Source organism: Porites lutea, chromosome 14, assembly GCF_958299795.1.
Source record: "Porites lutea chromosome 14, jaPorLute2.1, whole genome shotgun sequence".
Lineage (NCBI taxonomy): Eukaryota > Metazoa > Cnidaria > Anthozoa > Scleractinia > Poritidae > Porites > Porites lutea.
Genome location: NC_133214.1, coordinates 15,092,616 through 15,114,636, shown reverse-complemented (window position 1 = coordinate 15,114,636; position 22,021 = coordinate 15,092,616). Strand labels below are relative to the sequence as shown.

At 38.8% G+C, this 22,021-nt stretch overlaps 3 protein-coding genes across 4 annotated transcripts in view; 2 read left to right on the top strand and 1 right to left on the bottom strand.

Moving 5' to 3' along the window:
- LOC140925145 (uncharacterized) overlaps nt 1-8,596 on the top strand; it is a 29,391-nt gene extending 20,795 nt beyond the window's left edge. Inside the window, exons 12-13 of one of the 2 annotated variants that reach the window (XM_073375103.1) lie at nt 2,362-2,559; nt 5,317-8,596. In XM_073375103.1, the coding sequence (XP_073231204.1) occupies nt 2,362-2,559; nt 5,317-6,347 (1,229 nt within the window). In that variant the 3' untranslated portion in view covers nt 6,348-8,596. The remainder of the gene's footprint in view (nt 1-2,361; nt 2,560-5,316) is intronic. The other variant, XM_073375104.1, reaches the window with a different exon arrangement.
- Nucleotides 8,597-10,231: 1,635 nt separating this feature from the next.
- On the bottom strand, nt 10,232-14,632 carry LOC140924482 (protein transport protein Sec61 subunit beta-like). Its single transcript, XM_073374505.1, has 4 exons — nt 14,542-14,632; nt 14,343-14,437; nt 11,457-11,555; nt 10,232-10,483 (listed from the first exon to the last, which is right to left on the bottom strand). Exons 1-4 carry the CDS (start codon nt 14,542-14,544, stop codon nt 10,396-10,398), a joined length of 285 nt encoding a protein of 94 aa, XP_073230606.1. The 5' UTR covers nt 14,545-14,632; the 3' UTR covers nt 10,232-10,395.
- A 142-nt stretch (nt 14,633-14,774) lies between these two features.
- Nucleotides 14,775-19,826, top strand: LOC140924195 (adenylyl cyclase-associated protein 1-like). Its single transcript, XM_073374232.1, has 10 exons — nt 14,775-14,850; nt 15,138-15,201; nt 15,514-15,712; nt 15,817-15,848; nt 15,964-16,032; nt 16,129-16,206; nt 17,122-17,175; nt 17,675-17,764; nt 18,504-18,586; nt 19,213-19,826. The coding sequence occupies exons 2-10, from the start codon at nt 15,145-15,147 to the stop codon at nt 19,319-19,321; spliced, it is 771 nt and encodes a 256-aa protein (XP_073230333.1). The 5' UTR covers nt 14,775-14,850; nt 15,138-15,144; the 3' UTR covers nt 19,322-19,826.
- Nucleotides 19,827-22,021: the final 2,195 nt, after the last annotated feature.

Genomic DNA, 22,021 nt, shown 5'->3' with positions numbered 1-22,021 from the left:
TGCAAATTTAATGGAAAACAAATTTCAAGTAAAGGAAATTAACACAAAGGAGGGGGTAACATTTCAGATTGAAGGAAATTAATGTGCCGTTTACAAAGAAACAAAACTTGTTGAGACACAGGATCAAAGTGAAATGTATAATCTGAAATGGAAACTTTGCGCGTGTTGTTTTCCCCAAATGTACCAAGGGGATCACTGGAAGAAACCTCCCCACATCGAGGGTTCTTAGCAGTTTTACTGGTACTGGCAGACCTCGGCCATGATGAAAAATACTCCTCTTTCTTAGGTGTGAAGAATGTCAAAAGCTTATCGAGAATAAAATAATGGAAATTAAGTTCGCAGAAATTATCGCACCACCTAATTAATGGAGCAGAAATAGAGGGGTGTGGGGCATAAAGGATACTTTGGAGATTGTTTAATCAGGAGGGGGGGTTACACTTGCTTTAATAATCAAAGTGAAGACTTATTTTTGCTATGTATGCACACGGATATAGAGATGCCATTTAAGTAAAAAAAAACAAATTTTTTGAAGTGAAATAGACAAGTGAGTAAAAAAGAGACATTTTATGGCATCGGGTCTTAGTTAATTTTGTATTCTGGCCGAGGGGTGGGCACTTATTTAGTGGCAAGGGCTTGTTTGCTGGTGCTCATTTTTTGAAAGTATGGCTTTTGTAGGAAAAAAGTATTATAGACTACAAACATGAATTTTTGCCCATTGCAAAGGTCACAAGGATGTATTTAAAAACCTGTTCTTAACTGTCAGATCAGTCACTGCAAAAGGTAGCCAGTTGTTTTGCTCATGAGTCAATTTGCTGACATTGTACAAGGTCGTTACTTTCATCAACATCCTTTACATGTTTGCACCTTGCAATTAGAGCCTTTCTTTTGGTTGCTTGGTTTTGGCATACTCAAAAAATACTCTGCATGAATCGAGTCAAATCTTTGTTAAACCGAGGCCTTATAGATTCCCAACAGCCTTGTGCTTGGTACTGTGGGCTCAGTTATGACTATCAGTTTATCAAGAAATGGATGCTTGCATCAGTTGGATATAAGGGCAAACAAGATTGACTAGTCTGGAAGTTTGGGCTGCTGCAACGCCAAAGGCTTGATGAGATTCAGGCAGAACCTCCCCTTTCTCTTCCGTGATCAAAGAAAGTGGGGTGCATTCATTGTTGTCTATTTCCCATACTTAAAGTATGGGTTAGGGTCCCCTGAGCAAAGAAATAAGAAAGATAAAAACAATCATTTCTTGTTAAAGCATTTTGGCATGAGTAGCTGCAGTTTCTTTAAATCTGCTAGAGAATTTCAGTGAACTGAATATGAGCAAAGTTACAGGTGGGAGAAGTGACTGTAAACCACTGTGCAAAAACATCACTTTCTTATTAATGTAAAGTGTGTTTTATTGACTTGTTAAATCCAATGCGTATATGCATGTAGGTGTAGCAGTATTCCTTTCCACAGCAAGTTGCCAGTGTTTATGTTATTGCTATGTGCTGCAACATCCATACGTGCCACCTGCAAGTCTCGCTGTTTCATGACAGCGAAATGGGGATCAGATGTGCTGCTGGTTTTCTTTCACTTGCCCGCTTATTTTGTGCTATGACATCCATGTTTGGCTGCCACCCCCTCCCCCCTCTCCCTCCCCCGTTCTCCTGCCATTAAGGTTACCCAATAATTTAAAGGCACCTCTCTAAACACTCTTAAAGAAACATTCTGTATTTCTTCAAGGGATTGTGATGATTGAATTTCTAAAAATCCCAGCAATTTTGTTTAGGCCAATCCCTTTTCAGAATAAAACAAAGACTACCTTTGATTTTTACTCATTTTAATTCTAAATCCATTACAATTTTTGTTTAAAAATTCATGCTTAAGTAGATAATAATGAGGAAAAATTCGTAAGTTATTTCAAACATCTTGGCCTTTAAAGCTATTTGGTAACCTTTCATGTAAATACCATCTGCAATCACAAAACTATTAGCTGAATTTCAGTGATAATGTACATTATTGCACCTGTAAGTGGAGGCATTTTGCCCCTTTGCATTTAGATTTTTAATTTTTACTGTGCAGGTTATCTAGTAATGTCTATAACTTTAAAAAAATTACTCACTGCAGTTCCAGAGAAGCCACTGAATTTTCTGTCAACATGATCCAATAAAAAATCTCCTGTAATTTTCTCTGAATTACTATAAAAATGCACCTAAAACAGAACTCTTTGAATAGATTTTATTTTGAGGATGTACATTTTGAATCAATATGAAAAACCCTTGAAAATGTTTTCCATCCAAAAGTTTTTAAAGCTCTCTCTAATTACCTGGTTATAGTCGTCCAATTGGGACTCACCATTTGTTCTGTTGTTATTAGGTGCAACCTCCCCAATGGAGGAAGATCTTCCCCCTTCACCACAGCACCCTGGGTCCCCATTTCCTGATGCCCTCTTAAGCTCTACCTCTTGTACTTCTGCACCCTTGTCTCCGCCCTTGCTGGACTTGGGTGTAGATATACAAGCTGAGCTTGAAAAGGATGCTCCTGACCTAGACTTCACGCTTCTTGATCCACAAGGTAAGATGAACCTTGTGTTGCTCTCTTGCTCTCTCTCGCTGCTGCTTGCTTTTCTTTGTTTCCGCTTTCTGTACAACGCAGACTCTTTCACTTAAAGTAACTCTAATGTTATGCACCCTGTAAATAATTAAATTAATAACATAAAGCTCTGTTAATGTCTTTTAATGCTGAGTAACTTGACTTCTATATTCTTATCTATTATTTATAAATGTTAGTTAATGGTTATAAAGTTAACTTTGTTTAGTAATAAAGTTTAGAATGAGATCAAGTGCTCTTTCAAGGCCTTCAAAAGTAATCATATAATTTTATTTGGTTTAAGTTAAATTAATAACGACACTGATATTCTAACCAATCAGAGCAGACATCCTTTGCCTAGCCTATCATCAAATGCAGACGTGCTCACCCAGTCAAAAGGAAAATTGCTGCTTTGTGGCTTGCGTCACTTTCCTCAAATTTCACTCAGTGAACTTGTTTTTGTGTTTGAGTATGCATTTTTTTCGCAGTGTCAGTGCAACGTGTTAAGTATTCTTAAGGTCATAAATGACTACTTTAACCCTTATAATTATGTACAAGGGGAGGTTGGATGCCTACCCTGTTCGTTGTAAGGTTGCCATTTACCCTTTTAACATAGACCATAATGCACCTTGTTTACCCTCCAACACTTTGCACAACCATTGTCTTTGCGTGTTGTCAGGGCATTAACCGTAATACCCAGGAGAAATTGGAAATGATGGTTATGGATGTTTTTTTTTTTGGTGGGAGGGGGGGGGGTAAACAAGGTACGTAATGGTGTGTGTGAAATGGTTAGTACAGAAAATTCATCAAAGTCTCTCACTTTCATGATCATGTTTTGGTGCGAAAGTTTTTGAAAACATTATCAAAAATTATTTTGGATGGAAGGCTGCTATCTATACAAGATGCAGTATTGGGGTTAGGGTTATTCAGCGACGACATCTTGAATGTAGCATTTGAAGGCCATTTGAGTCATTTACTAACCAAATGATGTTTCACATACCACTACAGGTTGTCATAATCATTATAATGCAATAAAACTAATACAGTACACTTCAATGCAGTTGCTGTGCATGATTAAAACCAGTTTGAGTATGTCAGAGTCATGGCCAATAACACAGAGCAAGAGAAACCATTCCTTTTTGTCATTCCATTTTTAGTCATAACTTCCAGTAATTCATTCATAGTGCGCTTGCCAGCTAGCACACACATTTTTTTAACCTTATATGCATGAGACTCCTTAATGTACTAATGGTAATAACCAAGTTTTTTCACATTTTTACCAGTATTTTGAGTGCTAATTTTTTCCACCTTCTGTTTAAAGGGACAGTGTGTCACAGTTTGCTCCATTATGTTTAGTGGTGTTAGTTTTTCCACTTAAATGTATTTTCTCTGAACCTTAGTGACAGCTGAGAAATGTTTTCTTAATTTTGTGAGCACAGCTTCGTGACAAACAGTTTTTTCTCCAGAGCACCAATTCAAAATTACAAATGACAATATTAAACTTTGAAAGCTTGTCAAACTGAATGGGTTTCAATATCGATTGGAATTGTCTTCACAGTTGCATAATGATCTTTCACTGTTTCAAATGGTCATTTTTATGTTTCACTCATTTCAGTGGACAGTCCATAATGCTGAATGTGGCTAAATTGCATGAAGAACAGCTTCCCTTAAAATCTCTCAGCCATGTGTCGGCATACCGCCAACCCACAGTTCACTGACAGATGACCAACAGCTCTGTGGCAGTCAGCTAACAGACTAGCACTAACCCCGGTTTATTAAAAAAATTTCTTCACCATACATTTGTTATTACTGCTAAAAGTCATAAACCAACAGCCCAATTTTTCCAAAAGTGCACAGACAGTTGCTGACACATTGCCAACAGATAACCGACAAGCGATCAACAGTTAACTGACAGTTAACTGACTGCCAGCCATCAGTTGGCTGACACTTATCCGCTTAAATAGGGAAAACTGTTGGCAGACTGTTAGTCATTTGCTGGCTGACAGTGGGCTGTTTGCCAGTTGTGGGCCATTTCTCTGCCAACTGTTGTATGTCAGTTGCCTGACTGTTGGGCGACAGTCTACCTACAGACAGGCGACAGATTTTTGCGGAGCTGTTCTTCAATTTCACTGAGAAAAGCATAATTAAAATATATTACACCCTTTCAGTTTTGGATGTGTCTAGACTTGGCTCTGATCTTCAGTAGTTTGGGGCTGATGCTATTCCATAAAATGAGATTTTTGGTTTTTGGGCTCTTTTGTGCTCATGTTTCTGAGATGCCTTGTCCATTGCATAGGCATAATTGTGGGTGATTAGCTCGTTAAGCCTTTAAGTCCCAATAGTGACCAAGATCAATTTTCTCCTAACAATATTCATACCCTGTCAAGCGATAAGTTATGAGAATTAATAAAATGATCACCCAAGAGAAAATGCCTTGATCTATCATCAAAATCTTTCAACTAATTCTTTAAGGAAATGTTTGAAGATCAGTTTGGAGAATTTGTATTTGGATACTGGGGCTTAAAGGGTTAAACTTTGTGTGCTGTTGGTTGTTGATTTGAGTCTTTGTCTCCTTTTTTCCATAATTACTTGTGGAATAGTTGTTGCACGGGCAATTTCAGCACTCTAAAACTAATTTCATAACCTGAAATTAACTATAGCAAATAATAACAGCCTGTGCTCAAACTGTGAACGTAGTTTTGAAGTAAAACTCTCTAACTGTTTTTGCATCTTATTTCACAGAATTGACATTAGAAGATTTCCATCTTGAACCACTAGAGAATGTTCCGGGCATTGATGAAATGTCGTCATCCATGTCACTACTGGCTGTTGATCCACCAACGTACGAGGAAGCGATACGTCTTGCTACAGAATGTCTTTCGAGTTCATCTAGTGGTGGACTAACAAGCCCGGATGGAAGCCATCCTTCGTTATCTCAAAGCCCACCCAAAGGAAATCTTGAGCATTTTCCAGCTGCCTCACCTTACCCCTCCCCTGGTTACCCCTCACCTCATATGTCGCCTGGTAATTTGCCAACTCCAGACCCCTCCCCCATTGGTAATTCCAATCCTTCCACGGCAAGTGTGAACATCTCTTGGCAGGGTATGGGGCAAATGAAAGTCTCCTCTCAACCTCAACAGCACTGCCCACCGCAGCAAAACCATCTGCCCTATTCAACCATCCCATCGCCACAGCCTCCGATACAAGTCCCAAGCAAATCTGCGCTGATCTCAGCTGAAATGAAAAAGAGAGAAAAGAGTGATACGTACCGTAACAGCTGCATCTCAGGACAATCACCCAACCCCATGACAAGCCCTAGAAGAATGCAAAATATGCCAGGTCAAAGTATACCTGGTAACTGGCAACAGCAGGCGCAGTCAGTGCAACATCAACCACCAAGACACTTGCCACACCAGCAGGGCTATGAATGGAAAGCCTCACAAATGCATACCGGTAATCACATGCCTTATTTTCCCGGAGAAAGAACTGCCACAGCCACAAGGCCAGATAACCCAGTTTATGCCACAAATATGCAAGGGAGGAACTGGACAGTCCCTCCCCCGTTTGAGGACATGCTGCCACCCCTTGAGTGTGACAATGTAGGTGGCTACATGAAGACGGGGCAAAATGTTCAGGGCCATCTTCAACACCACAGTATGGACCCCTCTATTTTATCACCACCTTATCAGGAGGACTTTCACTCAGGATTCGCCTTTCAAGGGAATCCATTACCGGCGATGAGTCAAGGGCAAACAACCCTTGGGCACTGGTGAAAAACCGGCCACACCCAGTAATAACATACTGTCAGTCAGTAGTAGCTTACTTACTGTACCTTCAGAGTAAAGTGGGGGGGAGGCCAGTCGCAACTTGTCCTTGTCATGGTACTGTGGTAAATCACAATGACGTGCTTCAAAGGGACATTAGCAAAGCCTTAAGGTCAGGTGTCAGTGCATCTAGATATGTTTTCAAGTTGTTGATAGTTTGTATTGACATGATTAATTAACTCTAGCAGGGAATTTTCTATTATCTTTAGAACATTCAGATTGACGGCGTCTCTGTGATTATTTGCTGGGATGCAGATTATAAAGTTTTATTTTGCTGTGTTATGACCAACTTCATGGCATTCAAAGTGCCATGCACTATTTAATGAGATTAGCCAGAGAATGCATTCTCGTATTAAAGGAGAAGTGACTTGCCATGAGAATCAATACATCTAATCAGATTTGCAACCAAGTGCTTTATTGATCACTCTGCCGTAATATGGTGGAACTTTCAGACTAAAATCCAAATTAGCAGGGAAGAACAAAATCGAAATCGAAATTGCTTAACCAAGTTAAAAGTAAAGAAAACGTTTTGTCTAAATCCTGAAAGTTGATGACATGTAGAAGTTACTTTATTTGAGCTTTAAGTTGTATTATTCCTGTTTTTCTTTGCATACTTAGCATCTATGGATCTTTTTATCTTCCCTCGTTGTCAATCAAAGTTATGTCTGGAAGTAGTGAAAATTTCATTTGGTTTTCCATCTGTTTCATTTGGTCAACATTGCACTTGGTAATGAAAATCATACTTTCAGGGTTTTAGCCAGGAAATTATTCACACATGATCCCAAAATAACCCCCACCCCTCTAATGAGGTCAGGGGCAAGCCCTCCATCCCTTCCAGGGGGAACTTTTTGCAATTTTTGCGGAAAAATAGGCCCAAGACTCTCTTAATTCTCAATCCAGTAGATCTAGAACCAAGATGTCAGAATTTTGTTTTCTTCAAGACTAGGTCTCCGTGGGACAATGTGACTCCCACCTGGCTAAAACCTTGCTTAGTTTGCTAGTTAGAAATTGTTTAGGGACAAAACAATACGTATTAGGAGTTTCTAGGTTAGTGTTCTATTTGTAGGGTTCCGTGCTGGTCACCATACCAGGATTTGTACCAGTAATTGATTTGCAGAGGTATAATCTGAGCTATGTTCACAAAGGAGACAAATACAAAAAAGGATGTGTCTTAAAACCTGTAGTCTTGACGTTCATTGTTCTGCCACTCAACTCCCATGTACAGATGTTTAGACAGGACTTCTTGCTTGTACATTATTTTGCTTTTTTTTATTATCACATTTTTGGTCATTTTGTACTCATTTACATATTTATAGATACAGTACGCTCAACACTTCTTGATTTCACTTAGCACATTTGTAAGCAAAACAAGTCATAATCAAGCCAAACAGGAGCTGCAAAGTGTATTCAAGATAAGTTTATTTAGAAGTGGATAGGAGCAATTTGTATATTCATAGCTTGAGAAATAATTATCTGTAGAAGACACATCCTTTTTCCATTCATTGTCTTTATAAACTGCGACTTGTAATTTTTTCAGAAAATTACTCAAGCATTAAGGGAGCAATTTCCCTTGTAAATATTCCCACTAGATTGTCCATATGGTTTAGATTTTTGGATTTGATGTGAAGACTGCATCTGAGTAAAAGGATAAAATCGCTGTGGCAGTGGAAATGATTAAATGTAAAAGTGTGTAGTGTTAAAAAGTAATGATCAACTTAATATGTTGATGTGGGAAAGAGGGCACAGCTATAAAAACCAGGCCCTTGATCATAGTATGTGACTAGTAGAGAGTATATGTTAGCTTGACACGAAGTACTTTCTGCAAAGGTTAACAAACTAGGGCATACTTATAGTAAGAGTAATGGATCCTCGTTAATTTCCATTAATTGTTTCAAAATGTGCGCGACAATCAAAGAAAATGACTGGATTTCAATATCTTAGTTGGAAAAACTCCCTTTAAAAGAATTGATCCAAGAGCGTGGTTTTTGGCTACTTTTCATGGCACACATCAATATATTAATTTTTAAGGTCTTTAATTTAAGTGCTAATACAATAATTAGTTTAGAGTAGTTGAAAGTCAGGCGATTAAAAAAGTTAAGTGCTTTATAGTATAAGAGTACATTAGTTTTAGGGTGTCTGCAGTGTCAGGTGACGGGAATGTGTTGTTAGCTACAAGTATTAAAAACTCGCATGATCCAGCCTGGTTTGTCATTACTTTGGAAAAGTAAGCTTGAAGAAATTGGTTGTCTTTACACTAGGCTGTTAAGTAAGTCTTAGAGCTGTCAAGTTTTACTTCACCAAAAATGCACGTGGGAAGGCCTAAGTAAAATCTCACAAAACTTTACTTTGCATCTCATTAAAGCCAGAAAGTTGAAACGATTCAAGAAAGTTTCAGGTGACTCGAAAACCATCCTCAAATCCGATTTAGAGAACTTGCAGTTTCTTAGTTTTGAGGAAGGCAAAACATGTCAATCAAACTTAATTTACGTTGCATGGGAAAATAGGCTTAAGTAAACCTGAAGTAAACAACATAGGTTGTGTGTGAGGCTTTCTTTTACTTGAAGAATTTAAAATTTACTTTCCTTGAAATATTTCTTAGCTTATTTAGGCTCTAGTGTAAAGACTACCATTTACTTGGCTAGATTTAGACCATTTTGTAGGTGTTAATTATGCAAATGGTGCATAATTAACAGCTTCAGGAGCCTATGACACCCCCTTTGGCACATTTTTAATTTGAAAATGTTGGTTGACACGTATTGAACCATCGGCAAAGCAATACCAACTTTCTTTGACTATGTTTTAAGAAGTCTCTACAATATTAACCCAAAACAGTTGCCTGTTTTAGAAAAACAGAGCAAACCGATAATAACTTTTTTAGCCATATGGGTTGAGGGTTGAGTTTGATTGATTTTTGTTCTTTTCTCTAGTTTTCCCCTCTCCTCAGAAATCAAAAATTCGAATTTGACGTACCATCTTGTACAAAATGGATGGAAAATTTATACCCCTTCTCCCCCAAAAATCAAGGATGGGAAAATGGCACATTTTGGCTTTTACGCGGCTTTATCCGGCTTGATCTAGGGGGATGGGTGTTGCTGTTCCATTTTATTCTGTCCAAGATTGTGGCCTTTGAACAGGCTCTCTGTTTGGCAGAAGCGGGCTAAAAATTGTAAAGGTGACAGCAAGGGGGAAATGGAGGAGCCTAGCTCATATCCAGTTATAGTTGCCATGACAACCCATTTGTTTTGCAGTTAACCCAGGATAAGAACTACAGTAGCGTTCAAAAGTAAGTTACCACCCTCTTGCAAGACTCAAGTTGTGTCGTGTGCTACATGACTCTCTGTATCACTGAGTTGAACAACTTTGCCCAGATAAGTGTGCACTGACATAACATGCTCACCTACAGAACAACCCTGAGACATTTTGTGATGCCACTACTGGTTTCACTGCAAAATGGGGTCTGAGAAATGACTGCAGGAATTCCATACCAAAGATGTGTCACTACCCAGATCTGGGTTACTAGTGCTTATGATTCATTGAAGCAAAGTTCCCTTGCCAAATTACCCATCAGAAGCAGTACCCAGATCTGGCTAGTGATGCGTTATCAGTATGGAATTTCTGCAGACGTCCCAGATGTCATTTCGCAGGGAAACCAGTGGTGGTGGAGTTGCAAAATGTTGGCTGTTTTCTCAGGCTTCAGCATTAGCAATCTGTGATGCAATGGTGCAAATCCTATTGGCACCCTCCATCACACACAAAACAATAAAGTCACGTGGATAAAACCCCTTCACCCGGTTAACAGCACCAAGTGAGCAAACTAATAAACAATAACTACATAAATTTTACATTAATTTTATTAAGGTTCTTAGAAGCAGCACATAATGCTATATTTTTGTTGAAAAAGCAGTGTTACAGTTTCAAGGTAGACTTTGGACACCATGATGTAACTATGTCCAGGAGAAGATGATGAATGAAATTATATTACAAATTTTTAATAATTTTATCCACGTGTGTATTTTCCCCAGATGTGAAGCATGAAAACTGAAGCAATGAACAATAAACTCATAACCAGAACTGGAACAGGGCCCCTGTGAAAAGCAAAAAAAAGAGAAAGAGCCAAACATTAACAAAATTTTAATAACATTAGTGCTATATAAATATGAATTATTATTATTATTATTATTATTAACATTACTATTACATGTATGTCGCTCCATGGAATGGCAAAAACAGAAACTCAATGTAAACCAAAAGTACTATTTTTTATTTAACCCTTAAAACCCCTGGTGAAAAGTGACCAGCATCCAATTTCTCCCAATAATAACACTGCCTGATCAAACATACAGGTCATCAGAATGAAGGAAATGATCACCAAAGTGAAGTGTCTTTATGTTTGAACAAATTCTCTCCAGCAGATGTATGAAAGCAGTGCTGAAGAAGAATGTGCATGTTGATATTGGGGCTTAAAGGATCAAGGCAGCCCACTTGGCTTTTTTGGGAGCAATACAATGTACCTTTCAAGTTTTCAAGATTTTACCATCAACAAGAGCACCTCAGTGCTAGTTCGGTCAAAAAATAAGGGGGGCGAGAACTCCCCTGGATCTGGATCCGCTACTGACGATGAAGTGTTGAATCTTAACATTTGCAGTAAAAATGATTTTAAATCAACTTGTTCAGACCCCTCCCCCATAGAATTTGTAATGAGACCTTCCACCCATTCAGGTGATGATGGTGGGGTTATTGAGGGATCTTTTCTCCAACCACGTGACTTTTAACCCTTTAAGCCCTAAGAGTGATCAGCATCAAATTTCTCCTTGTAATACCGATGCTTTTTAAAACGGAGTGGTCATGAGAATTACGGACATGATCACATAAGATGAATTTGCTTGACATTTTATCAGATAAGAGTAATGAGGTAGGAAATGAGTAGGGGCAACAAATGTGAATTCAAATTTTGATCTTAGGGTTTAAAGGGCTAAGAAAGATTACAATTTTTAAAATTTTATATACCGGTAGTAAGAGTAAAAAGGCTTTCAAAATAGAAAACCACTTTAAACTCACACTTTAAGTCCAGGTGAGTCTTCAGTATAAAATCTCCACATTCCACTGCTACTTGCTGCTGTACGAGATCTTGCTGCTGGCGCACTGCTTCCACCTTTTCTGTTAAAACAACAATACACCAAAAAGCAAAGTTTTTTTAGATTCCTTTGTCTTTAATAGAGTTTTAATTGAGAAGTGATTGCAAGAAGCATATCTGGTAAATGCTTTCAAAGCTTCTTGGCCTTACAGATGATGCATTCACCTAATGACAGAGTACAAGAGAATGAAAAGACAGTCAAGAATAAACACACTGCCACCCAATTGTCAATGATAGAACAACAACAATACTGATACACTTGGTCTCACACTGGCATAAAACATAAACATGATGCTTAGGAGAAATAAGAGTAACTATTCATCCATCACTACCGCCTTTTGCCTACACTGTTGTTTTCAAAACGCCAAGAAACATCTGTTATGTTACTTTGCTCTACTTCCTTAAAAGATAAATGTTTGGAAATTTTTTTTTCGTACAGCAATTACAACAGATAGCATTCCAACAAGGAGGACATGCCATTCTGCATAAAAGGGTTTAATGGAACAGAGGAGAAACTCTTTGGCACACTACTGAAAAATTGACACTGAAGTGTCCACATTAACGGAGTTTCCCTATTAAGCGTGTTTAATTTAGAGAAAATATAAAGGCTTTTTATTCTCAGGGACAAAACAAACTGACCGTAACATTGATGTGTACACATTAAGCGAGTGTCTGTATAGCAGAGTTTGACTTCAGACCACAAATTTATTATTTGTGTGACAGTTCATTTTGTTGCCAAAACGTTAACAACTAATGTCATGTGGCTTTGTTTGCCAAACCAAAATGGCAAACTCATGTGGTCACATTCCTGAACATTTTGCAGGCCAAGACAAATTTTCTTTCCCGGAAAGTCAATCAATGAAAGTTCTTTCGGTTGCAGCCTTCTAGCACTTTATGACTCCCATTTTTTTGAGAAAATAATATTCCTTTATTTACACAAAAAAAGTTACAGTTACAATAGTTAAACTAAAAGAAAGGTCAAAATATCAAAACTGGACAAAATACAAGAAAAAGAAGAGTTTTATAACTCTAATGCACAGATCTTAAATCAAATCATTAATTTTACTTCTTGCAAAAATCTCAGAATATCCTGTGTTTAAATTTTGTTACAGTTATTATACATATTAATATTAAGTTATTAATTGGTAATAGAACTTTGTGTCGTCCAATTCAAACTGTAATTGTACTTGTGATTAAACAAATCGGACTCTCCCTACGCGGTCATTTGATTTTGTTAATCACTGGCATGATTTACCCTTATTAATCACCTTAAATTAACTACAAGTGTGATTTTTTGGTAAGGATTAGCCCCTGGCTACAGTTTTATCCTTTCTTTAATATTTACTTATTTTTACAAATTTATTTTACTTCTTTATTGAAAACTCAGCTGGGAAATAAATAATAGTAACTCCTGCTCAAATAAAACATATACAACAAAAAAGGTTAACTTACGTGCAGTAGAAAAAGAACAACATGTGAAAAATAAGACAATTAAGGTGATTCCATAGTAAAAGAACCTAACATAGATTTTAGCTAAAACTTGTTACACTGATGTAACAAGTCAAGAAGATGATAAAAAAGTAATAAAAAGTGGGGGTCACCGTGCTCGTTTTGACGTCACAATGCTGACAAATACGGCTATTTAGGACCCTTTTACAAAAACCGCGGGCAGCGCAAGACTAGACAAAAAGGAGAGATTTTTTCGATGATACATGTGACATCACACAGAATTTGACTTTAATGTATTGTTTATCCACTTACGTACCAGAAAAATGCCTTTTAATGCCCTTGTTTTTACTTTACGCTCCAAAGTAGAATTAAATTGGACGCGCGCTTTTCGACCCGTGATGGCTCAATCCGTACAATTTAGTAAAATTGCCAAAAAACTGAACATAGATTTGTGCTAATTTTTTTCTCATCGAAAGGAAGCAATGTCCTTATTAAAATCATGAAATAAAAAATGGGGGTCACCGTACTCGTTTTTGCGGTAGAGCTGCAGAAAGTGCGCACCAAACGCATTTTCTCTGATTTTTGAGAGAGGACTGGGGCGAGTTTCAAAATAGAATGTATGTGAAAGGGGGAAGAAAGTATTAAAAAATCCGTTTTTACGGAATTTACATCGAGATATCACATTTAGGACACAATGTGATAAAGAAAGTGTTTAAATGAAAATCAAAGTGAGTAAGCACAAGTTAAACATCCACTATCGAGGTTCTGAGAGGAGGTCGAACTCAGCAACACGCGTGCTGCTTACGTTATGCACATTCCCAGCACATTGAGTCTCACCTCGAAAAGGAAACAACAGCAAGCAAAAATTCCAATAGTGTTTCTCTTCAGTCAACTTCATTTTAATAATATTACTTCACATGCTCTTTTTACGGCGGCCATCTTGTTATGCGCAGTAAGAGATGCGCAGTGCAAAACTAGGGAATCACCTTAAGTAGGAATAAGAGAAACACTTCACTCACAATAATGGAAAAACTGCAACGAATGCTGACGATGTTTTAGAATTCGGGGCAGAAATAGAACAGACTTATTTACGAGAAAAACAAAATAATACACAATAGCAACAGAGACTTGACCAGGGCATGAATTCGAAACAAATTTTGGATGGGTCCAAAAATTTGTTGCTTTCAAATATCAACAAACCTTTGGTTCAAACACGTCATTGTTCAGACGAAACCTCACGCGAGAAAATTACGACAAATCCGGTAACGAAAAACGTGAACAAGCTTGACGATAGAACAAGACGATCCAGTCTCTCTTTGAGAAGTAAATCTCGCTGAATTTCGTGCTAATCTTTTTCTTACCTTTGCTTGACTTGTGTGCCACCAGATGATCGAGGGGTTACAGACTTGGAGCCCGATCGGCCGGCTCCGACGCTCGTGGAAGAAGCTGATTGAACCTGTAAAGGAATAAGAGAAAGAGGCTTAAAATATCTGTGAAGAGATAAATTTTGCGTTAAAATTTAGGATCTTTTTGTCAGTTACATTTCAAGATTCTACTCACCATTGTGATGACTCGTCTTTTAGCACACAAAGAGGAAGGAGACGTATGACGTCACTAGTATCCCATGTTCCATTGCAAGACAAGTGCTGTGGGCTCCAGCTCTCCGCAAAAACTTGTTACCAGTCTCTCGCAACTCTCGCAAAGATATTTTAATTTTTAAAAATGCTTTTTTTTCACTCTCGAAATGTTTTTCTGCACGTTTTGAAGGAATTAAAATTCTATGTCATGCATTTCAACACAGATAAAATTATATTTTACAAACTAACTAGCTCTTCAAATCTTTTGACAGATGTTGACTCAAACTTAGCGGTATTATGTTTTATATTTACGTTGTTTTTTGTTCTATCTCAGCTTGTTTGGAACTTTTGGAAATTCCACTGTTTCTTTTGTTTACTTAAAAAGTTAATTTTGTCAAAAAATCTGACGTGTTATATTGCCTTACAATTTCATCAAGGACTCGGGAAGAAAACCCTGGACCAACTCTACTAAGACAAGACACATGACAATACTTTTTCGCCCTGTGGCGGCCTTGTTCCAAACATATCTAAAAAGAAGTCAAATTTATTGAATTATTCATAAATAGTATTATTTTACAGAATTAGAATGGATTTTAAGCGTAAGTGCGGGGTTAAAGTTTTCGTGTCTACGTGTTCGATTCAGGTAAGTGAATATTAGGTATCACTTTTGCCATTATAACTTTTGAATTAAATTTGTGCGTAAGACATTGCATATATTGTAGTCTCACTTTCGACTAAGGGTATTTTAATACAGTTATTTCTTATTCGTTATTTATTTATTTCTGTTTTCAAAATTTAAATGGTAAAAGATATCTATCTTGCCTTGGAACTGCACTGGTTTGCCGCGTACAAGCCTGGCTCGCCCATTGGCCAATGTCCAACTTGAAATTCAGTCGTAGCTGGTCGTGGTGACTTTCCTACTGAAACGTCTTCTCTCTCGCCTGTTTAACTGTAGATTAACATGCCAGCAAATCAAGCAACTCTGAACAGACTTGAAGTCGTTTTGGCTCGACTGGAAACAGTAGCAGTAAAGCTTGGGATCGATAGTCCCGCTAAAAGAGGACATGCACAAAGCTCCGCGGATATCCTGTCTTTGGTGGAGCGACTAGAAGCCGCGGCAGATAAAATTGAACAGCAGTCTTCAGGTGGCGTAGGTAAATGTATTTCACGTCAGAATATCGTGTAATTTTCAAATTGGAATTTGTAATCTTATCATGAGTGTAAAAATTGTCGACTAAAAATTTATTTTTCTTGTAAGGGTCTGGAAAAATTGTCGAATTCTACGATGAGGTGGGCGCAGTTCAAAGTTTATTTGATCTATGTCGAGTCTGCTTCTTTGCCAGCTTCATTCATTGATTTATACCAATTACATACTTCACAGATTGTTTTTCTTTCTCTTTTTTAGTTCCTTGGAGGGAAGCTAAAAACATTTTTTAAGTTATCAGATGAGTTGGGAGGCGATGTAAAATCTCAGGTACATGAAGAATTCTCTTTTGAATAAGAAGACATTGCGTGACATCATGCTTTACGCTAAATTAAAAATATTGTTGATTTCATTTTCCACGTTTAGGTCGACTTGGTCAAGAAACTCTTCCAAGCGCAAAGAGAATTTTTAGGCAAAGCTTCAAGCACAAAAATGCCTCCTAACGTAAGAAAAGTTTTTCTTATATTTTGTGTTAAGATATAAATTTTTATATTTGAGAAATAAACAGAAGCATTAGCACACATGTTAGTGCTTGGATCTTTAAATTGTTAATTTTTCTCAGCGACTGCGATTGGCTCTTTTAATCTAAGGACCTGTCACGCGATATCTTAACTGGTGTTTAAAGCCATTTCCGGTTACTTGCTTTAAACTTTTAGCACTATTGATTTCCAAACCTTAAAGGAAAAAAGAAAGAGAGAAAGCCGCCCAAGCTTTGGTGATCAATGAGAACAGCTAATTGCAAACGCGCGAACGAAAATCGAGCGAAACTGTAGAAGAGCGGTCCTTGTCATCAAAACCTACAACTCTTCAATTAATTCTCTTCAATATGGCAAGCTTATTCAAGCCCCGCCAAGACCGGCACACATGTCAGCTAGAACAGTTTTGTTTGTTTTAGTTAATAACGCTTGTTTTCCTTTTTGATATCTTTAACTTAAGATGAGCTCATAGACAGAGCCGGGAGCTTCCATTTTCGCGGAAAATAAGCGTGCTCAGGAGCCCATCTGGCGTGCTCTAAAACATGCTAAAATGTATCTTAAGATAAACCGGTCCCTGAAAACGCCGTGACTTAGGCCTAGTTTGGGAGTTGGTCGCTACGGGTTATGGGCTCCTGAAAAAATGAGAATGCTATGAGGGTGCAGATATTTTAAGACACTGTACGTTGAACAGTGAAAAATAGCCAATCAGGCCTTGGGAATGAGTTAGTGACTTTAGTGAGCAAGTGAAAACAAAAAACTAGCCTGATAATGACGAGAGTAATAGAATGGTTTCCGCAGTTCATAAGAGCTACAGACCCGTGGGGAAACTAATTTCTACTCTAGACGATAACTTCAATATTTCGTTAAAATGTATAATTCACAGGACAAGATTGCAGCAATGATACAGCCCACTGTGCAGCTTAGACAAGAAGTAGAGGTGAGAAAAATTCTAAGTTTCGAAAATTCTTCATGAGTACAACAAGTTTAGTGACTAGACTTGCTAGACTTTTTCTTAAGATCGTCCCAATTCTGCATCAAGAAAACCATGAATGAGAGAATCGGAAAGAAGGACTTGTTCTCTTTATTTACAAACCTAGCTCCGTGAAGTTTTACTCGGGATCAATTAAAGTTTCTGGGAAATTGCATAGCTAAACCTCCCCCTCCCCCCCCCCCCCTTTGCCATCTCTTAATTCAATGTTAACACTTACTTTTCAATTAGGGCGAAATGTTGGCTTAGGGGAGGGGTAGGTGGCCAGTCTCCTAGAAACCTAGACAACAGGGGTTGAAAGGAAGGGGCAACTGAATAATTTTCTGCGCGTTTTCTCAGTTCTGAAGCTTGCTACCAGGCAAGATTTTAGTTGCAACAGATCAGACGCTTAACCAAACTGAGAAAGAAACTTCTGGTCTTTTACTAATCAGTTTTTTTTTTGAATAAGGCATTCCGTGACAGGAACCGTAAGAGTCAGTTCTTCAATCATTTGAGTGCGGTCAGTGAAGGCACCGAAGCCCTCTTATGGGTTGGAGCGGTTAGAATGAAGTTTATATTTCTTTAATTTTCATATTTTTGTATTTAATGAGGTTATTTCCCAAGGGCCTCCCATATGAAAATGGCGGGGACTGCTCGCGGAAATTTTAGATTAATTAAGAGATCAATCGGGGCGTGGCCCAACCTTTTTTTACCCCTAAAAGAGACAATTTTAAACGTTGATTGCATGGTTCGAGTAAATAAAACGTATTGAAAATACATAGTTTTTTTATATTTCTTCGCGTGCAACCCTAAAAGAGACCTTTACGGCTAAATAATGGCGTTTTGCCCAGAACACCCTAAGTGAGACCAAAATCCGAAATTTACACCCTTAAGAGACGACGAGCATCCCCACCCCTTTCATATGGAAGTCCTCCCTGGGGGTTATTTTCAGTTCACTTGACGCAAGAAAACAAATAGACAGTTAGAAGCCTTTCGCTGACAAATCCCGTCGTCTCCCCCTTCAGAAAGAAGACGGTGTTATGCAGCTCCGTCTTTCGAGCTTGCATCTCTTTACTTAGCCTACGGCCCGCACCAGAAGTTAATTTCCGTCTGTGTGCTCTTTAAACATCCAGGAACAAACAATCCGCGTCTTTTGTCGCGGATTTGCTGCTCGATTTTAATCGCGCTTTTTCTTGCGAAGAGAGAAAGGACCCTACTTTGCATGCTCTGAAACTTTATAGATTTTCCTCACTGGGATTTCTCTCATGTCATGCTCTCTTATTTTTGTCTCTTTTTAGCCTGGCAAGCCTGACATTTTTGTAAGAGACAGGAAAGATGGCGCTGTTTTCTACACTAATCGAGTCCTGAAAGATTTTAAACAGTATGTCACAACACTAGAGCTTATCAGTTATTATAAGAACACTAAAGGCTGGTTTTCACTACCGACGGAGTCGGAGTCGGAGTCGTAAGCGGAGTCGTAAGAGCGCTTATGACCTAGTGAAAATAAAAAATCGGAGTCATAACCGCGACGGAATCGGAGTCAGACGAATCAGACTCCGTCGCTCACGTTCCGCTTATGATCTAGTGGAAACCAGATTGTTGGAGTTGGAAGCAGAAGCGGAAGGATAAACCAACCACAATGCACGTTCCCACACTTCGGAATCGGAACGCTGTTTTCACTAGATCATAAGGTCTACGGTCCTCTATGCTTCTGATTACGACTCCGACTTCGACTCCGTCGCTAGTGAAAACCAGCCTTAACTTAGAACTTCTAAAACACTGCCTGGCATGCGCTTCGTATTTCGCATAGAGGCAAACGAGAAACGTGAGTGACTGAAGACGAAGCGCAATGGACCATTGGAAGGGAAAAGAAGAAAGGCGAAGCCCGTTTTCTCCTTCCCGCCTTCCTTTGCGCCCAAATTTTCATCGAGAAAGAAACGTCTTTTTACGACGCAGTCCAAAACATCTGAGTCATTTTTTTCTCCTTTTTATTTTGATTTCCTACAGGAATCCAAAACACGCTGAATGGGCCCATTCGTACATAGCAGCTTTAATTGAATTGCAGCAGTACTGTAAGGAGTTTCACCCCATTGGCGTATCCTGGGCTGCAGAATGATAAACTATCATAATCATCATAGATATCCTTGAAGACTAGGACAAGAAAAAAACATTACACTTCTATTTCATTTAAAATAGACGGTTAAAGGACACCGTTTTTAGTGCATTGTTGAGAAGGCATATAATCGCGAAAAATCTTTTTCTTATGCCTCTTTCCCTCAATGAGAGGACGAGTTTTCTCTTTATTTCGTTTGCGCTTATTCTTATTATTTTAAGAAATTGCGTGTGCTCTAGTAACCAGTTAGCGTACATCATAACTCGATGAAGCACGGCCGTTATGTAGGTCACGTGCTTTATGGGAATGTAAACCAATCATAACGCGAGCATTTCTCTGAACATTATATGATATTCTTAAGGCTACGGTACACTTGGAGGCTGTGTTGTTTTTGTTCAGACTACGACACTGCTAAACATGCATTTTATTTCAGTTTAGAACCCAGGGATTTAGCTAAAAAACTGTCCACAATTTGTCTGTTTGGTCATTAAACGCGTCTTTTCTTTGGTCTGTGCCAAGAGCTTTTTACCCAGATGTTACTTATGTCGTCCCGATACTCCAGACCGAAAGTGCTATGGTTGGGGCACTCAACGGAAATCTGGGTAGAGACAAGGTGTGCCACCGAGGCCTTCAAACCCAGACCCACCTTAAAGGCTTTCGGTTCAAAAGAGAGTGCACCCTTCCTCTCCATCCCCCCACCCCACCATCCCACCCAACGCCAGGGGATAACAGAAAAAAACCGAAAAACTAGTTGTTGCTGGATGTCTCTCAAGTAATAAGCGTTTTTCTTTTGTTAAAAAGAACCCTTCAATATTTTTCAGAAAGTAACGATAAGAAAAACGTGATGCGCAAATATATTAGAGAAAAGTTTATTAGAGAAACTGGGCTTTTTTACATCTTGTCCTCATGAAACCACGGCAGGGGGAATTCTCCTAGCTCAATATCTCGCTTTGTACTCTTTTTACACCTGATTGCCAAGCCTTTAGGGATGAACGTCACTGTATCTCCCTTAATTTTCTTTGAAAAATCACGCCCCTGTGTCCTTTATACAAATCAAACACAATAACAATCTCACTCCGATAATTACTATAATCAACCTCGTCCCCAGGGCTTTTCCTTCAAAAAATGGGTTTGAGGGAAAAGCCCTGGGGACGAGGTTGTAGTATATTGGGAGTCCCATTTACAGCCCTCACATTCGCAGTCAATACGGAGTTTAAGCAGCGACCTTTTTGAGCAACGCTCGTCAACCAAAAGTGAGCCTTTTTCTTTTTAATATGCCTAGGCACCACTAGTTTTGTAAAGCCATATCAACCGGGCGTTAGCAATCTCGACCCTAGAGCCGCTTCTGCGCAAACCCGAAAGCACTGGCGTGGAGAATGTGGCAGACACCTGTCTCTCGACCCAAGGGCGTCCTTATTAGGGATCATCAAAATATGGAATATCAGCAAGTCCACTGCGACAAACCAATCAGCATGGTATAACCGTCTGGCCAATGAACCGCGGACTCTATCTCCTGGAATAGGTTCAATAGGCCATTTCCGAGTTCCCCCCGCCTCTGTTTCAAAACGAGGGTAGGTGCTCAGCCTTTGATATGGAAATGATTTTTCATTCTTATGCAAATAAAATTCATTTTCACAAGAAAGGTTGTGCACCTAGCCTCATTTTGAAAGTGAGGTTTTTGGAACTTGGATGTGGCCTATTCAATGTTAATGAAAGATAATCATGAAACGGCAGACTGATGCTTACGGCAAGGAAAACAAATTTGCCCATTTGTTGAAATATATATTTTTTGTTTTATTCTTTTGTTTTCTTCTTCATCGCCTTGCCGTAAGGATCAGTTTGCCGTTTCATGATTTTCTACAAGTTATTATTGTTCTGATCAAGGCCCCCGTTGTTCCAACGTTAGATAGCGCTGTCCACCGGATAAATCACCATCCAGTGGGTAGCGTAATTGATTTCTGTGATACTTTTCCGCTGGATAGTGATTTATCCGGTGGATAGCGCTTTCCAACGTTTGAACAACTGGGGACAGGTCTACAACTGGGAGATCCAGCACCACTCATTGGTTTGTCGCTGTGGACCTGCTGATATTTTATATTAATGAGAGATAGCCTTCCTATTTTACTTAAAGGTTCGCAATCGCAAGGGTGGTGGATTACTCGCGATTCGATTCGAGGGCTTGGGCGAACCATATTTTGCGTTCACATAAACCAGGAGCCCCTGCATAAACTCATATGGGTTTTAGCTCTCACATTCCTCAAAAAAAAAAAGAAAAATCCTCATGTGCTGGTTTCATCACTCAGTTAAAGTGCTCGTTACTGTTAGAAGTAATATTTACTATTTATCTCACTCATAAATCGCGAAAGTTCATGAACAAGTAATAGGCATCAAAATGTTTATTTTCCTGACGAGTTTCTATTGAGCGCGCCACGAGTACTCGAGAAACGCGAAACGAGTACTGCCAAAGCCCGCGCGAGAGATGCACGCGCCAATGGAGAGACTGGGTTCTAAACGAAACCAATATGGCGACTTAATATAGCGACGGATTACGCAGAACACGTGTGTAGTAAATTGGATCTAAAGGAACATAATTAGACTTCTGAAACTCGGATTTGAGCTTCAGCAGTTCTTTTACTTACTCGTCAACACTTGGCTTTATTCATGATCTAAAAAATCTCGCTCGTGGCATGGTAGAAGTCGTGA

Bases quoted from the DNA above. Each gene is read 5' to 3' on its own strand.
- LOC140924482 (XM_073374505.1), bottom strand. The intron at 11,556-14,342 runs GTAAGAAAAAGA...TTGTTTTAACAG, and splicing joins GGCACACAAGTCAAGCAAAG to AAAAGGTGGAAGCAGTGCGC. The intron at 10,484-11,456 runs GTGAGTTTAAAG...TGCTTTTCACAG, and splicing joins GACTCACCTGGACTTAAAGT to GGGCCCTGTTCCAGTTCTGG.
- LOC140924195 (XM_073374232.1), top strand. From the start codon at position 15,145: ATGGATTTTAAGCGTAAGTGCGGGGTTAAAGTTTTCGTGTCTACGTGT. The intron at 15,849-15,963 runs GTGGGCGCAGTT...TCTCTTTTTTAG, and splicing joins TTGTCGAATTCTACGATGAG to TTCCTTGGAGGGAAGCTAAA. The intron at 16,033-16,128 runs GTACATGAAGAA...TTCCACGTTTAG, and splicing joins GAGGCGATGTAAAATCTCAG to GTCGACTTGGTCAAGAAACT.